The sequence below is a fragment of the Orycteropus afer genome, unplaced genomic scaffold (assembly GCF_000298275.1).
Source record: "Orycteropus afer afer isolate SDZICR_OR568_19922 unplaced genomic scaffold, OryAfe1.0 scaffold00014, whole genome shotgun sequence".
Taxonomy (NCBI): Eukaryota; Metazoa; Chordata; class Mammalia; order Tubulidentata; family Orycteropodidae; genus Orycteropus; species Orycteropus afer.
Window position 1 is genome coordinate 16,629,428 of NW_006921601.1, and position 17,886 is coordinate 16,647,313.

At 48.8% G+C, this 17,886-nt stretch overlaps 1 protein-coding gene across 1 annotated transcript in view; it reads left to right on the forward strand.

The window, feature by feature from the left end:
• OTOG (otogelin) overlaps window positions 1-14,931 on the forward strand; it is a 91,865-nt gene extending 76,934 nt beyond the window's left edge. Inside the window, exons 44-56 of the mRNA XM_042782786.1 lie at window positions 69-281; window positions 2,352-2,456; window positions 2,709-2,816; window positions 3,269-3,370; window positions 6,553-6,651; window positions 7,817-7,857; window positions 9,040-9,115; window positions 9,212-9,390; window positions 10,225-10,329; window positions 10,553-10,672; window positions 11,970-12,015; window positions 14,537-14,616; window positions 14,731-14,931. Coding sequence (XP_042638720.1) covers window positions 69-281; window positions 2,352-2,456; window positions 2,709-2,816; window positions 3,269-3,370; window positions 6,553-6,651; window positions 7,817-7,857; window positions 9,040-9,115; window positions 9,212-9,390; window positions 10,225-10,329; window positions 10,553-10,672; window positions 11,970-12,015; window positions 14,537-14,616; window positions 14,731-14,931 — 1,475 coding nt within the window. The remainder of the gene's footprint in view (window positions 1-68; window positions 282-2,351; window positions 2,457-2,708; window positions 2,817-3,268; window positions 3,371-6,552; window positions 6,652-7,816; window positions 7,858-9,039; window positions 9,116-9,211; window positions 9,391-10,224; window positions 10,330-10,552; window positions 10,673-11,969; window positions 12,016-14,536; window positions 14,617-14,730) is intronic.
• Window positions 14,932-17,886: the final 2,955 nt, after the last annotated feature.

A 17,886-nucleotide genomic window follows, 5' to 3' on the forward strand; every position in this document is an offset into this window, starting at 1 on the left:
GCCTGGCATGAGGCAGTCTGGGTCTTCCCACCTTCCTCAGTCTTCTGCCCTTCTTGCCACCCATGCAGCCTGCACTGATAGTGCAGGGGTGCCACGAGCCTTGGGGGAGACCTGGAACAGCTCACTCAGTGGCTGCTGCCAGCACCAGTGCCAAGCTCCAGATACCATCGTTTCTGTGGACCCAGACTGCCCTGGGCCCCGCCCTGAGAGCTGCCCACGCTTTGGGGAGGTGGCCCTGCTCCAGCCCACCGAGGATCCCTGCTGCCTGGGGGCTGTTTGTGGTGAGTTCTTTTACAACCCTGAGCCTCAACTGTAAAATGGAGTTATGGACTCCAGCCTTGCCCACTGACTTAATGGATGAGACGAGGTTTGGGAAATCCTTTTGTGGGGCGTGGATTGTGGGAAGTGGGGAACCCTGGTCTGGGCAGCAGGAGCTGTGGGTTTCAAGTTGTCTTAAGCATCTAGTACTGCTATAATAGAAATACCACAAGTGGATGGCTTTAACAAACAGAAATTTATTCTCTCACAGGTTAGGAGATTAGCAATCCAAATTCAGAGCACCCGCTCTGGGGGAAGGCTTTCTCTCTCTCTGTCTCCTGGGTCTAAGGGAAGACCTTTTTCTCCCTTTAATATCTGGGAGGCCAGCATTCCTTGGAGATTTCCATGTGTCTTAATATCGATCTTCCCCTGGGTCTAGAAGGTTCTCAGCATATGGACCATGAGTCCAAAGTGTATAGGCCACTTCCAGCTCTTCTTTCTTGGTGGTAGTAGGTCCCTTGATTTCTGCTCATTTGTTTAATCTCTTTTGTAGCTTAAAAGAAATTGACTCAAGGTACAATCTAATCCTGTAAATTGTACCCTGTAGATTGTACATACGAAACCAAAAAACCAAACCCACTGCTATCTAGTTGGATCCAACTCATAGCAACCTGTCCTTGAGTTTCTGAGGCAGTATCACTACGGAAGTAGATTGCCCTGTCTTCCCTCCGAGGAGTGGCTGGTGGGTTTGAACTGCCAGCTTTCTGGTTAGCAGTCAAGTGCCTTAGGCACTGAGCTACCAGAGCTCCTCATTAATATCATACAGGTTAGGATTTACAACATATAGGATAATTACATCAGATCACCTAATGGAAGATAATTACATTAGATCACAAAATTGGAGGATAATTATATAACACAGGGAATCATGGCCTAGCCATGTTGACACATATTTTGAGGAGACACAGAATAATCCATGACATATAGCTTTAACAAACAGAAATTTATTTCCTCACAGTTCAGGAGTCTACAAATTCACAATCAGGGCCCAGCTCTAGGGGAAGGCTTTTTCTCTCTGTTGGCTCTTGGGGAAGGTCCTTGTCTCCTTCCTTTCAACATCTGTGGGCCCAGTGTTCCTTTGAGATATCCATGTGTCTTGGCATCAGTAGGAGGTTCTCAGTGCAGGGACTCCAAGTCCAAAGGATTTTCTCTACTTCCCACTCTTCTTTCTTGGTGGTACTGAGGTCCCTCCTTCTCTGCTCACTTTTCTCTCCTTTTGTCTCTTGTAAAATAAAAGGCCACACCCCAGGGAAACTCCCCTGGTATCAGATAGGGCTATGGCCTGAGTAAGGGTGTTGCATCCCACCCTAATCCCCTTACAACTGATTAGCTGATTGTATCATACCACATCATGGGGGATGATGACATCATTATATAACTGCCATACCACTGAGAATCATGGCCCAGCCAAGTTGACACATATTGGGGGGTGGGGGGGAGCACACAATTCTATCCATGACATGGGTCAATATGGGGGAGTAGTTAAAGGCATGGATGCTGGGGTAGATACATGGGTTGACACTTATTCCACCATGTTTTAGCTGTATGACCTCTGGCAAATCATTGAATAGCCTCTGAGTCTAAGTTGATTTACTTATAACATGAGGATAATAATTGTTGTTGTTGTTATGTGCCGTCGAGACAGACCTGACTCATAGCGACCCCTCCTTGGGTTTCCGAGGCAGTATCACTATGGAAGTAGATTGACCCATCTTCCTTCCGAGGAGTGGTTGGTGGGTTTGAACCACCAGCCTTCTGGTTAGCCTTAGGCACTACGCTACCAGAACTCCTGAGGATAAAAATAGTACCTACCTTTTGGGTTATAAGAATCAAATAAGTTAACACTGATTTAAGACAGCATGTAGTACCATAAATACTAGCTCTTCTGTTCTTTTCTAGACCCTCTGTATAACCCTTACTGGAGTATGGGTTCTAGGGGGCTAAAAGAGTAATGAGAGCCAGGTGTCTAGCAATGCAGGAGGCCTGGAGCCATCCTAGCCTCCAAGTGACAGGCCCTGTGGCCCTTGGGCCAGTGTGTAACCAGACTCTGTGTGAGGGTCTCGCTCCAACCTGCCGCCCAGGACACCGACTCCTTACCCGCTTCCAGGAGGATTCCTGCTGCCCCAGCTACAGCTGTGGTGAGAGACCTGGGGTGGAGAGAGTGGGATGCCATCTGGGGTGGTGTGGTAAGCCCTGCAGTTCATTCACCCCAGGATGGTGGATGGGCTGCCACCTTGGGGAGCCTAGAGCAGGGCCTGGGGAGAGAACCTAGGAGAGGGGAGGGAGGCAGCTCTGTGGACTGGTTCTGAGTGGAGATTAGGGCAGAGCCAGGGAAGGGTCAAAGATAGTAGGCTCTGCTCCCAGCCCCTAAATTCTATGTTTTACCCTAGAATGTGACCCAGACCTGTGTGAGGTGGTGCTGATCCCCAGTTGTCGCCAGGACCAGATCCTGATTGCTGGCCACCTGGGGGACTCATGCTGCATGTCCTACTTCTGTGGTGGGTAAACACATCCAGCAGCCAGCCCTTTCCCATGCCTGCCTTAGGCAACAGGCTATCTAGATCACAGCCACCCCCTTCCTCATCCTTGCTTCTTTGGGCTGCTAGGAGGCAAGGGTAAGGGTCTTCAGATGGGGCAGGTATCTGGAGAAGAGTGAGATCATTTCTTTCTAGTGTAGGAGGAAGAGGAAACTGAACCCTTTACCCCCTTAGATTACTGCGCATGCAGAGATGGGTGCTTGGGCATTGTGAGTCTTTGGGTGGATATGAGGGAGAACTTCTAGGTTCTGCCGTAGGACAGGTCACATAAGACCATGAAATGCCAGCACTAATTTAGCTCCTGTCACACGTGAGTCATTGAGGAGCCTCACCCCACCCCAGCAACCTGCTCTGTACTAAGCCCTCCATGAGGAGGACTACTTGTGATAGCAGTGACCCCTTTTCCCCCTTAGCCTGTGGTGACTGTCCAGATCCGATCCCTGAGTGTCAGGAAGGGGAGGCGCTCACCGTGGACAGGAACACCACGGAGCTGTGCTGCCCTCTGTACCAGTGTGGTGAGTTGTGGCTGGGCTCTTAAAGGGCCATGATGGGAAGGAGTTCTGTGGACTTTCATATGCTCACTCTCAGGACCAATGGGAGCTGAACAAGAAGTGAGAGGGGGCCACAGATGCTGTTCTCTGAAGCACAGAGCAGCCATGTTGAACCAGGCCCCCATGAAAAATTAGGCCAAGGAGTTGGACAGTGGAGGGTCCGGATTATGGTATAAATGGCTCTGAGACTTCATAAAGAGGTTCACTGTCCCCTCCTTGTAGACTCCTATAGACAATTCCCCAAATGGCCTGGGCACCTCTGCCAATCAGTTCCACCTGGAGTCTCAGTGGCCACTTTGTCACAAAGTGTTTACAAAGCTTTTCTGAACAGAGGTTCATTATCCTTCCTCCTCTCTCTGCTTCTCTCTTCACCTATGCTCCTTCCTCTCTACCTCCCTCTCTTCTTCATGTTTTCTTCCATGTTTCCTCAAAATGTAGCTCTGTAGAGTAGAATGAGTACAGGCCACAGGGTCAGCCAGTTGTGGTTTTGAGTCCCAGTTCCATCATTTACTACCTGTATGACTTGGGGCAAGTTACTAACTCTCTGAGCCATGGCCCCTCATTTGTAAAAAGATAATAACAATACCTACCTTGAAGATTAGAGATAACATAGACAAGTACTTAACAGCTCTTGGCACAATAAATGGAGGCTATTGATATTAGTAAGGAGCTCAGGTGGTATAGTACCTATGGCATTTGACTGCTAACCATTTTTGGTTTTGATATTATTATCTTCTCCCAGTCTTTATTATATTTTTATTATCACAAAAGCAATATATGAATGCCTTAGTCATATAGTGCTGCTATAACAGAAATATCACAAATGGATAGTTTTAACAAACAAATTTATTCTCTCACCATTTAGGAGGTTAGAAGTCTGCAGTCAGGACAACAGCTATCGTGGAAAGCTTTCTCTCTCTGTCAGCTCTGGGAGAAGGTCATTGTCTCTTTTCAACATCTGTGGGCCTGGCATTCCTTGAAAATCTTCATGTGTTTTAGTATAACTCTTCTCCTGAATCTAGGAGGTTCTCAACACAGAGACCCTGGGTTGTGCTCTGCTTCTGCCTCTTCTTTCTCTGCTCATTTCTCTCTCCTTTTGTCTCTTGTAAGATAAAAGATGATGTAGGTCATACCCCAGGGGAACTCCCCTTTTGTCAGATCAGGGCTGTGACCTGAGTAAGGGTGTTGCATCCCACCCGAATCCCCTTACAACTGATTGACTGATCACATCCAGTCACGTCATGTTGTTGTTGTTGTTGTTATGTGCCATCGAGTCAGACCCAACTCATAGCCACCCCTCCTTGGGTTTCCAAGGCAGTATCTCTACAGAAATAGATTGCCCAATCTTCCTTCCGAGGAGTGGCTGGTGGGTTTGAACCACCAGCCTTCTGGTTAACAGTCAAGTGCCTTAGGCACTATGCTACCAGAGTTCCCAGTCACATCATGGGGGATGGTTATATCATTGCATAACTGCCAAACCACTGAGAATCTTGGCCCAACCAAGTTGACACATATTTTGTGGGGACACAATTCAATCCATGACAATGCATATTATAGAAGTATCGTATACAATATAAAAATGAAAATACTATCTTCCTCACCTCCTAGATATTCCATTGCTAACACTTTAGTACATATCCTTCCAGATAGTGTGTATGCCTTTATATACGTGTGTGTACATGCTCTCTTTCAACCTATTTTCAGTTAATGATCTTCACCTTTCAATGTTAATAAATTTTCAAATCATCTCTAATACCTTGTCCAATCCAGGATCCAATTTAGAACCACACATCAAAATTATGTCTCTTAAATCTCTTTAAATTTAGCACTGGTCCTTCTTTCTTCATAACTCCAAATTGTAGAGGTTGTGGTGTATGATCTCATCTCTGTATTTGTTAGTTGCCTCCTCTAGGAGCTGTTGAGATTATTTCTCTGTACCCTGTGTTTCCTGTAAACTGGAAGTTAGGCTTGGTGGATTCAAGTCAAAATATTTGGCTAGCCAGTACATGAGCTTCATAGAACATCATCATATCAGGTTCAGACCCAGATAGTGTTAGGGTCTCCAGGTAGGGGATGGACAGGAAAAGAAAAAGAGTGGGAAGGAGCAGTGTCTGTATACCAGATGGCCCTGGGACACTGATTTTAATGTTGGCCCTATTTTAGGGTGATGACAGTCAGATCTCTCCTTCTTATGTTTACATTTTTCCTCTTTCGATCAGAAGGTAACCTGTTACTTTGACCCTATACAAATGTCCAGCTTCCCTCCACTTGCCACATCCTTTTTTTGAAACACCAATCAATAACCCTTGCCAGTGCTAATAATTTTATTAGTACATTTTAGTTTTCAAGCCCCTCACCTGGGGTGCCAACCCTTGTACTTCCCCTTACCACCAAAAAGTTGTGCCCAGAGAATTCCCTCACCCCTTGTGTTTGTCTCTTGATAAATGAGAATGACAGAGTAATCCTAAACTAAGAGAAGTCAGCCTGAAGTATAGACAAAAGGGCACGTGAGCCCTAGAATGTAGCATCAGCTGAAGCAGGGCTGGCTCAGGGTTGACTACAAATGATAATGTTTCCACAGGGTATGAAAACTCAAGTTGCCCTATGGAGTGCATTCCCTGTCAGCAGCACTTACCCTGGTCACTGGCTCATTGTCTGACCACGGACAGGGTGACATGGGATCTAGGGGAGGGAGTCCCAGTTTAGTGAGTTTAAGGTTCTGACATTGTATTGTTAATGCCTCATAGGTGAACTCAGATCTCCTGAAGTAGTTCTGCAGGGACACTGGGATAGCCCGGACTCCTCTTCTGAACTCCAGCCACAGATGGTGTCTGGGGGCTTTGGGGGAACCTAAGAAGGGACCAGTTGGTGCAAACAGTTAACACACTCAGCTGCTGAGAGGGTAGAAGTTCAAGTGCACCCAAAGACATCTCAGAAGATCTACTTGCAAAAACTTAACCAGTGGAGCATAGTTCTACTCTGACATATATTGGGTTATCATGAGTCAGAGTTGACTTGCCAGCAACTGGTTTGGGTTTTTGAGGAGGAGCTGGGCAGTACTCCTTCTTAGCCCATGTTGCATTTCTGAGGAGTCACCCTACAAGGGGTCTCAGGCTGATATGTCTCCTGCCTCCCCTCCTTCCTAGTGTGTGAGAGCTTCCGTTGCCCTCAAGTGCAGTGTGGCCTGGGCACAACCCTGGTGGAAGTGTGGAGCCCAGACCGGTGCTGCCCATACAAATCTTGTGGTAAGTCCTTGGATAGGAACACTTCCCTCAAAAAGGCTGGAGATCCGGGCTGTGCCCCTGCTGCCGTGGAGGGATGGGAGTGGGTAGGGAACCAGGCCCCACCACTGTCACATAGATTCAACCCCTTCCAGAAACACCAGAGGTAAGGCACCAAATTGCCTTCCTTCCAGTGCTTCTACTCTCCAAGTGCTGAGTATTCCCACATCCTTTTCTTCCAAGGGTAAAAGAAGGACAAGAGAAAGTTCCTTGTTCCAAAATGGTTTTTCCTTCTTTAAAAAGTCTTTATTGCAGTTGTCTGATAGCAAACAGAATTTTTGCTAAAATTCACCTCAAACTCTTTTGGGAAGCTGATGGGAGCATCAGTGATTAATAATGAAGCCCGTGAGTTCTGTATAAAAATGTTATTTAAAAAAGGTGAGAAAATCTGTTTTGCATCTGGACACCTTGCTCATCTTTTTCCATTGCTTACTAGATTATAAATTCCTGAAGGCACGGGTTTTAGTCTGTTTTATTCATCATTGTATCTTCAAAGCACAGAACAAAGCTCAGTATAGAGTAGGCCCTTAAAACTATTTGTTGCCTGCATGAGTGACAGAAGAGTATTCAACTGCCACACTTACCTTCAGCTCTTGCTCCTTGAAGCTAGAGCTGGTGTGTCCATTGTGTCAGTTAGTGGTGCCTCAGCACATGTAAGAACTGGACCTGCTCATAGTTAAAGACTTGGAGTAGCAATGCTGACCTTGCTGAAGCATGTAGTTGGGAAGTTCAGTTGGTTAGACATTTCATCTTTGCCATGTTTATTCCTGGAGAAGCCCACATCTGTTCTAAAAGGGCCACGGAGGAAGGGCGAGATAAATCCCAGATGGCAAAAGGAAACTTGTGACTGATTGGTCTGCCTGTTTGTCCTCACCCTGCTCCTGGGTGAGGTGCTTGGTGCTTAAGACCCATCACTGCTCCATCCACCAGCCAACCAGGGACGCTGCAGCTCCTACTCAGGGTTGGAGGAAGGCTAAGATTTTGGCTTCTCCTCTCTCCCTCAGCCCAGGCTGGGGCAGGGTCTGTGCCAAAGAAGGGGCTGCACCTGTAGTGAGGGGTGTGGGAGACCCACGGAACCTCCCCCTGTATATCTCTGTTGAGGTGGGTCCTGGCTCCTCCTGTTTTTCAGAGTGTGACTGCGACAAAATCCTGGTGCCCCAGTGCCATCTGGTATGGAAATCCTGCTGCTCCCAACCTTTCCTTTCCAGCCTGCCCCTTCCCCAGAGACCCTATTTCCTTAATCAGTGCAAAGAGCCCTCACTGACTTTCTGAGCACAGTGTCCTCATCTATAAAGTGGGCATGATCATACTTCAGAGTTGTGGTAAGGATTAAGTACAATGAGGATGATGGTGGTAATCCTTAAAATGGTAATGATGATGATACGATAGTGGTGCTGATAGTGATGAAGATGGTGAAGCTAGTAATCATGGTGGTAGCTGATGTTTATTTAGAGCTAACTACATGCCAGGAACATTTCTAAGCCCTTTAAGTGTATACTCGCATTAATTCTCATGACAATCCTATGAGGTTGATTCTATGATAACCTCAGATATACAGACAAGGAAGTTCAGGTTAAGATCATGAAGCTAGTAAATTACGGAGCCAAGATTTGAAACCAGGAAATCGGATTCAACACCATGCCCTTAACCACTAAGCTACATGACCCCTCTTGTTGTTGTTGGGTGCTGTTGAGTCGATTTAGACTCATAGCAACCCTGTATTACAGAGTAAAACTGCCCCATAGGGTCCTTTAGGCTGTAATCTTTATGGGAGCAGATCGACAGCTCTTTTCTCCCACAGAGCAGCTAGTGGGTTTGAACTATGGTCCTTTTGGTTAGCAGCTGAGCACTTAAGTAAAAATACTTTAAGAAATTGCAAAGTTAAGCTTATATCATTTTCTGGCTTATACATACCCCCTACACACACACAGACATGATACACATTTTCTCTTGTTCTGTCCCATCCCTCACCCCCCTCTTCTTCCTGTAACTGTGAAGAAGGAGGGGAAGAGGTGTTAGTCAAGTGTGCCTCCAGGCCCATAGCCACACAGTGCCCTCACTGATGCGGCCAGCGGGTGCTCAGGATGCAAGGAGAGGCCTAAAGCCCTGGGAGAGGACATCAGGGTGTGTTCCCCAGCGGGGAGGCTCTAAAGTCACACTGGGCATTTTCCCATTGTCTCCTTCCTTGGCAAGAGAATGACTGAGCTCACAGGGTGCCAAGGGCCCACAGCCCTGCTAGCCCCTTCTCTGCCCACTGGTGACTGACATAGACAGGGGCCTAGGTGGCAGACTGCTCCTGAGGGTGGGGTCAGGCCTCCTCACTGGGATCCTGACTTCCTCTACTTCACCCAGTGGGAGAAGTCCCAGCTGGACGAGGAGTTCATGCACAGCGTGGAGAACGTGTGTGGCTGCGCTAAGTATGAGTGCGGTGAGTAGGGCCACTAAGCCAAAAGTGGAGCCAGCAGACTGGGGTGGGTGTAGTGGCCAGGCTCCTGGTGATTTGCTGCCCTGCATACCTGTCCAGTGAAAGCCCCTGTGTGTCTGAGCCGCGAGCTGGGGGTGATGCAGCCAGGCCAGACAGTGGTGGAGCTCTCAGCAGACGGTGTGTGCCACACCTCTCGCTGCACTGATGTGCTCGACCCCCTCACCAGCTTCTACCAGATCAACACCACCTCCGTGCTGTGTGACATCCACTGTGAGGCGGTAGGGTGCAGCATGGGATAGGGGGTGGGGTGAGGGTGGGCTCTCCTGAAAGGCTCTGTGTTCTCCAGGGATCAGAGGGCTCAGCCAGGGACCTCCCTTGCCCCCAAGCTTCCAAGACAAGTCTAGGGAGTGGGCATCAGAGGGAACCTCAGAGATCTCAGTAAAAAGTTCTAGAAAAGGGGTTGGGCTGGGAGAGGCCAGGAAAGAGATAGCAAGGGTGAAGACACAGGTTTAAGACCTGGAAAGAGTGAGTACTTGACAGGAGCACATGGTTGCTAAGCATCTACTCAACACCTTGCACATTCCTTATCCTTTCAGTTTGTGTATTTGTGTTGTTGACCAATTTTTTGAGCAATTCGACATTCACAGTACCTACTATAGTGACTAGCTTGTTCTAAAGACTCAATGAATATTAGCTGAATGAAAGAATAAATGGGGTTAGAATTACTCCCATTTTTGCAGATGAGAAAGCTGAAGTTTAGAGAGGTTCAGTCTATTGTCAAAAGTCCCTCATGAAATAGGACTCAGATTGAGATCTTCTGCAACCAAAGTTGGTGACTTCAATCACTAGAAATGCTTTCTCTCGGGGCAATAATGCTTTTTGTCCCTGGGGCTGGGTGCAGCAGCAGCAGTAATGGGGCTAAAGGGCTAGCAGGACATCCTACCTGCTTGAGATAAAAGGCTGGAGGGTCCTCTTCCCAAGCACCTACGGGGGGGGGGGGGCTTTCTCTGGGATCTGAGCTCTGAGACAAGCAGACAGTGGAATAGGCAGGAGAGCAGAGGGACTAGGTGGGCATGTGGCTGAAGACCACCTCAATCCACCCTGTGCTGCAGAACCAGGAATATGAGCATCCACGGGACCTGGCAGCCTGCTGCGGCTCCTGCAGGAACGTGTCCTGCCTCTTCACCTTCCCCAATGGTACCACCTCCCTGTTCTTGGTAAGCAGCCCTGACCTGGGAAGGTGTCCCAGAAGGCAAAATTGAGGCTTCAGGGAGTTATGCACATCCACGACCAGGGCCCTCTCTGGCACCTGTGTCAGGGCTGGGAACAGATGGGGCTCTGGGCAGTGCCAGGTCCTGGACTGCACCTGCCTTCGGAGCTGTACCCTTTGGTTCACTCAGATTATCCATGGAGACTATCATCCACCTCTGTGCCCTCCAGCCTGGGGCATCCTGGATCGCAGACTGCGCCCGCCACCACTGCAGCAACACTCCCCTGGGCGCCGTGCTTGTCCGCTCTCCCATCAGCTGCCCACCACTCAACGAGACCGAGTGCATCAAGGTCCGGGCCTACCTCTTCCTCCTGCCATATGGTTTTAGGCAGGGTCACTGACTTTCTTCCTGGGGAAGGAGAATTCCTGCATGCAGGGAGGTAGAAAGAGGGGTTCTTTGGAGCCTGTGCCCCATCACCACCCACAACCCACACATCTATCCATGCATTTTTGCTCTGAGCACATCATATCCCAGTCTGCACACATTCCATGACCACATGCTAGAGGGCACTCATCCATACACTGTAATATGTCTAGGCATGCTCAGATACACACCAGCGCAGGTAGTCTGTCACACCAACACACATCATACTCCCCACAGGGACTTTTGCACACTAAGTGTGCTAGCAGACATACTGTGCATGGTCATACTGAAGCAGGCATACAGGCACACCTTTGCACACATATGCACACAGATGTCACAGTCCAGTTCTGTGATGATCTGTTGGGTGTACACCTCAAAGAAGATGTCTTAGAGGGTTGGGGATTGGCATTGAATTATTAAGGTTCCTGCAATTAATATTGGACATGGGCAATTTCTGACTCTTACTTAGAAAACAAATATACACACACACCCAAGAATATTCATATATACAGTCACATGTTCACATACAAATCACACATATATGCACACACTCTCACAGACATGCTTAGAAAATCACATACTGAGACCCACAGTCACACATGAGCATACGTACATGTTCACACACATATTTCAAAAAATCATACACACACATACTCAGAACCTCTCTCTCTCTCTCCCTCTCTCTCTCTCTCTCTCTCTCACACACTTATTTACGAAGAATGTCACATCTATTATTTATCTGTTTCATAGTAGAGGAGCGTTGTAAGGGCTAAGTGTCTCCATTTTAGAGATAGAAAAACTAAGCCCAGAGGAAAAGGTGACTTATGCAGAGCTGAGGTAGAGCCCAGGCTTCTGACCCTTAGACCCCTCCTTAGGGCAGGGAAGCACTAATGGCAGTGGGGTAGGCAGTGAAGGACATGTGGAGAGCTACCACAGAAAAGAAGAGAGGTCCTGCACTATCTCAACCCACACTGGGGGCCACAGGCAGGCACAGTGCCAGTTGTCCCAGCCAGTGAGGTGAGCCCCCTCTGAATTTCCCATGGCCAGCCCAGGGCCCATCCGCTGTCTGCCCAGGGACTGATGGACAGCAGAGCCTCGAGCTCCTGCCCTTCAGCACCATGGGAGCAAGAAACAGGACTCTTGGATTCTTTTTGCCTCTTTGCTGAGATCTTGGCACCTGGACCAAGGTACTCCCTACCCATTTCCCTCTCCTTTTCTTCTAGGTTGGGGGCTCAGTAGTGCCTTCCTTGGAAGGGTGCTGTCGGACATGTGAGTGTGCATAGTCAAAGCCAGGGCTGATGGGCTCTAGTGGGGTATAGGGTGTCATGCCAGGGTTCAGAGGGTCATCTTACTGGCCTGGCATCTATGATGGTGGCTCTTCAGGGGTAGATAAGGGATAACACCTGCTACAAGGCTCAGATACTGGCATGAATGTGCAGGTGGGCACAGGCCACACTCATGCCCTCATCCCAACATAAGACTCTGCTTCTTGTCAGAGACAGAGCATGTTGGGCTTAGGAGGTCAGTAGATCACCAGCCACTCTGCTTCCTCCTGCCCCTGCCAAGACCCCCAGACAAGATACCTCCTGCATGAATTACTTCCTGCGGTCTTAGAGATACTGACTGAGTTAGAGTGAGAGCTCTGTCTCTGTCCTTACATCCTGGCTCCTGGGTCCCTGCACACCTAGAGCCTACAGCCCCTAACCACACATTCAGGCACAACCCAGGCAGCTGTAGGACCTTTCCCACATGCCCCTTAGAGCCATCAGACCCCTTCCTAGAAGGACTGTAGAATTTGGGGCCCTTTTATGTCCCTATCACACCCTGCAAGAAAGCTGAGCTCAGAGCATCATGTGCCCACTTTATGTTCCTTGAATTTCTTAGGTGCTCCCATGTGACTTGTGACCCATGTCCCCTCTCCCCAGGTTCCCTGGGGACTCTCTTTCCCATGGTCCCCGTTAGCCCTGCCTCTCCTCCAGGGGTTAGTGTCCACTGCCGCCCAGGTACTCCTCTCAGAAGCCCACGGGTCTGGAGGTGGGCAGCTGCGTTGCTATTTCCAACAATGTGCCTTCTGCTAGGTGGCCCTGAGCTCTGGGGGAAGGGGAGGGTGGTGCCCCTGTTTCCTGCCTCTGTCAAAGGCCAGTCAGCCAACCTTGCATGCTGAGTAGTGAGCCGCCTCCCTTGGGCTTGCATGTGTATGCTTTAGTGGTGCTCGCTCACCTGGAGCCCACCTGCTGGCCCCAATGCTGCCACCTCCTTGCTCCCTCTGGTGACTTAGCCTGTTATGGTCCAGGGCCCACAGGGAGCCTCCTGGGAGTAGAGAGGAGGACAAAGTGGACACAGCTCTGGCCAGGAGTCCTCCAGCCAGGCTGGTAGGAAATCTTTGAAGTAAGGCCTAGAGACCAGAAGAAAGGACTCCACACCATTTCCAGTGGACACCCTGGGGTTACAGAGTCCATGCACCTGGCAAATATTTACTGAACACCAGTTATGTGCCAGGCACTATCGTAGGCACATAGAAACAGAAATAAACAAGGCAGACAAATACCTCAGTCTTAATGGAGCTTACAATTGAATAGGAGAAGACAGAGTAACAAATACATACTAGGATGGATGCATCAAGTTTGGGGGTGCCTGGAGCTTAAGCAATCTGGGAATACCCTAATTAAGAAAAAGAGCATATAATTGCAAATCCAAATATAGGTGGGAAAGTGAATATTTATTTAGAATGAGAAAAGAAATCACAGCAAACTGTGAAAGGAACATGTGCAAAAGAGGGGCTCTAAAGCTTACCCTTCAACCACGTGGTTATAACTGTCCCTCTGATAGGATGGTGATAGTGACTGGATAAAATAAAGTAGGGGAGGAGACAGGGAGGGAGCACTGGGTGGAGAGAGAGAGTAGCAATTTCAAGAAGGGCATCAGGAAAGGCCTCACTAAGGAGACATTAGAGCAAAGAGCAGGAGGAGATGAGGGTATGAGTGAGCTACGTATGGGTTGGGAAGTGCCAGCCACACAGAGGAAACTGCAGACTCATTGGTTTCCATTCTGATAACAGCTCTGAGTTCCTGGATTGTGTAAATGGTTAACACTCATAGCTGCTAACCAGAAAGTTTGAGATTTGGGTCTATCCAGAGGAGCCTCTCAAGAAAGGTCTGGCATCTACTTCCCAAAAAAATCAGCCACTGGAAACCCTATGGAGCACAGTTTACTCTGACACATATAGGGTCACAATGAGTTGGAGTCAACTTTGGGTCAAGAGGTTAACAACTCTGTGAGACAGATAAAACCCTGGCCCCAGTTGATAGATGTGGTAACTGAGAGAGCCTGCTATGTGCAAGCATTGTACTGGGCACTGGTTTTCCATTCAGTGAAACTGCAGAATCTTCATACTAGAAGCCTTCTCAGAGTAGGAGAACTGAAGCCCAAGAGGAGTGACAACATGCCCAGGGTCAGCAACAGGGCTTAGAGGTGTTGGGGCTGGAGCAGGATGACAGCCTGCCCCATCCCCAAATCCTTCTCTTCCCTAGCACAGAGTCCCCAAGGCTGGCCCTACCTGCCATCCCAGGCCTCTTCCTCTGCCTCACTTGCTCATGATGCTCTGTTTTTACCTTCCCTGACTCCACCTCCTTCCAGGGCATGTGGGTTAAAAGGCATTCCCCTCATGGGGCAGGGCACTCATGCACGGGCACTAACGCTGGAAGAAGGACCCTCCAGCATGACACTAACTACCCCAATCTGGCCCATCCTGCTGCCCCAAGGGAGCTCATCATCCACCCTGTCCCCCCAGGTAAGGAGGATGGACGCTCCTGCAAGAAGGTGACCATCCGCATGACCATCCGCAAGAATGACTGCAGGAGCAACACCCCTGTGAGTGGCACCGCATCATGGTGGGGATGAGGGGAAGGTGGCCAAAGCTGGGGTGGAGGAAGCTGTGGGAAGTGAGAGTTCCACAGGCTGCCTCACTGGCCTGCCCACCTCCAGGTGAACCTAGTGTCCTGTGATGGAAGGTGCCCATCCGCCAGCATCTACAACTACAACATCAATGCCTACGCCCGTTTCTGCAAGTGCTGCCGTGAAGTGGGCCTGCAGAGGCGCTCTGTGCAGCTCTTCTGCGCCACCAATGCCACCTGGGTGCCCTACACAGTACAAGAGCCCACTGACTGTGCCTGTCAGTGGTCCTGAGGCCTGGGGACCAGGGCTGGCTGGACCACCTTTGCCACCCCCACTCTTTGCTCCAGCTGGCCCACGGTGTGTGTGTACGTGTGCATGGGGGGCATTAAGGGTGGTGACAAGCTGGTATGTGCGGAGCATTGAATGGTGGGCAGAGGCACACAAAGCAACCAGAAGGGGCCACACCTGCTCATTCTGGCTCCTTCTCTGGGATCCCCCTCCCACATGCATAGTAACGTGCCATAGCTGAGGGTTCAGGGAACTCAACTCTGTCCCTGGCTCAAGGTTGGGAATGGGCCCTCATTCCAGGGGCAGCAGTCATGCTCATCTATGACTCTGGCTGTCATGTTTTGGTGGAGGAGGTGAGAGCTTTCTTGAGAAGATGGGACTAGAACTGGACCCAAAACCAAGCACAGGGTCAGGACACAGCGGCCCATTCTCTTTCTTGGCCTTTATGATGTCAGGAGAAAATAGACCCAGTAAAAAGAAAGGGAGCTTTCATTGAAACACTCAGGCCTGTATACAGATGCCCAGAAGAACTTCCCAGGCCCGGGTCATGTCATCCAGGTCTGTGAGGTCATGCTGGAGTCTACATGCCTCTGCACAGAGGCTGCATGGACTCAGTGACCTTGATGTTCCCTATAGCCCAGATATATGTTACTGACATTGCAATTTAGGAAAGGATTTAGAGGAGGAAACCTGTGCTTGTACCTCTGTTCAGTACCCATTCCCCCAAGAAAGCCTGCCTTTCTAGCAGGTGGGCTGGCTCTCGTGAGGTGGGAGGTAAATTTCCCAGAGAGGGTGAAGTATAACTCATCTTGAATGTTGGTGAACAAACCCACCCAGGGCCCTAGGTTCTTTAATGGGTACTTTTAGAGTCGATCCCCAGCATGGCCAATTCTAGGCTCTCTGCTCCACGTTTAGCAGGAGAGCATCTGTCGATGGAAAATGCAGGCCCTGTGCATATGCAGCCCCAGGGGTGCTGAGCCTTGTCTCTGAACCAGTGAACCAGTGTCCTCCCTAAAGCCAGGGTCAGAGCCCCCTCTGCACCCTACTCTGCAGCCCCGACCCATGTCATTTTGTGTCACTGGTCCCAAAGGACATGTTTATGAAGTTGTTCAGACCCCAGTTCTGCTCTGTGTGTCTCAAGATGTTTGGCTGCCCTAGTGCCTCTTGGGGTTGGAGAGCTGTGCCAGGATGGTACCCTTGCTGTTCCTACAGGCTCTTTGCTCCTGTATCAGTGTTCTGTTTATGCATCCAATAAATCACAAGAAGACATCAAGCCTGTTAGCATCTCTATGAGTGTCAGATTTGCTTTGAACTTAAAAGTGTCACCTGTGAGGAGAAAATTTTATTTTATGACCTTGGAGGTCACCATGACTTCTGTACCATCTGTGCCCAGTATCACAGTCTATGCAGTTCAGGGAATGCCTGTTGATTGGAATTGAACTGACTAGGAGCTGTGGAGCAGTGCACCCAAGTGAGGGGTCGAAAGAGTGGCCACAGCTCAATGGGTCCAGGATAAATGCCTCCCACACTGAAAGTGGGTGGGGGATACCCTAATAATGGGTTTCTTGTGGACCTCTCAATGTTTCTGTGTTTATTTCCTTGCTCTCACAAAGCATAATAAGTTTTGCAGCCACTGTCAACTGTGTTAGGGTTGGGGGGGGGGGAATCCAGGGAAGGGGTTCTTATTGACCCACAACTTTAAAGCACCACTGGCACACCTAAGAGGGGTGCAGAAGGGTGCTTTCCTGGGTCACCTCATGTGGGGATGAGGAGGTGGAGAGGAGGAAAGTCCTGGGGCCTGAGCTGGTACTTAAGCTGCAAAGCACCAGTCCACTTGAAGAAAACTTTGGAAGCTAAAATTTGGAAGGCTTGGATTTTATTTCAGAAGTCGATTTCTCACTTCCCTGCTAACATGACCTGTGGGTCTGCCCCTTTCTTATGAGAAGAGACTTTTATACCTTCTCATGCAGCACAGGCCTAAATAAGCAATAGGTCAAAGAAGAGATCAGACTGGACATCAGACAACAGTTTGACCTGTGTGATCGTGAAATTATGGCATATTAATCTCGTGAGATGCAGCTAAAACAGCACTTAGAACAGCATTTATGTCCTTAAATGCATACTTCATGCTCTTAATTTCCCATCTTTGCAGCCAGACATGAGGTGGGACAAGGCACCAAACCTCATCTCTGATGAAGATTAGTGTCTTGTAATCAATCATCTCCTTAGCCAAAACACACTCCCTAAATCACATATTAATAGCTTCCACAGCAAATTTTGAGTCCTGAGTTCAGCAGAACATGACTTTAAATATACCTTTAAAAAGAACTGATTTAAAACTCTCATTCTATTATACAGCAAAACTTTTAGACTAAAACATAAGGTGATCCTTTAGACACACTGGGATTGCAGTATTCCTCCACCTCATCTCCACATCCATCCGTTTATGCCCAGGTATGAGAAGACAGCTTGCAAACAGTGCTACTGAACAGCTGTTGTGTAGACAGAGGCAGAGGACATGGAGCCAAACCAGTCAGCCTTGGCCCCAAGATCTTTCTGCAGTCTCCATGTCTCAGGCCCTCTGACATCTACTTTCCAATTCAATTTATTACTTTATGTACTCATTGTCGTTGATTTAGTCCCAACTCATTGCAACTCCATAGGGTTTTTTTGGCTGTAATCTTAATGGAAGGATCCCTGATGGTGCTAATGATTTGGCACTTAGTGGCTAACTGAAGGTTGGTAGTTCAAACCCACCTCAGCAGCTCTGTGGGAGAAAGATCTAGTGATCTGCTTCCATAAAGATTGCAGCCAAGAAAACCCTATGGGGCAGTTCTTCTCTGTCACATGGGTTTGCTGTGAGTTGAAATTGAATCAATTTTAACAACACCAAATCGTAATGGAAGCAGATAGCTAGGCCTTTCTTCTGTTGTACCACTGGGTGGGTTTGAACTGCCA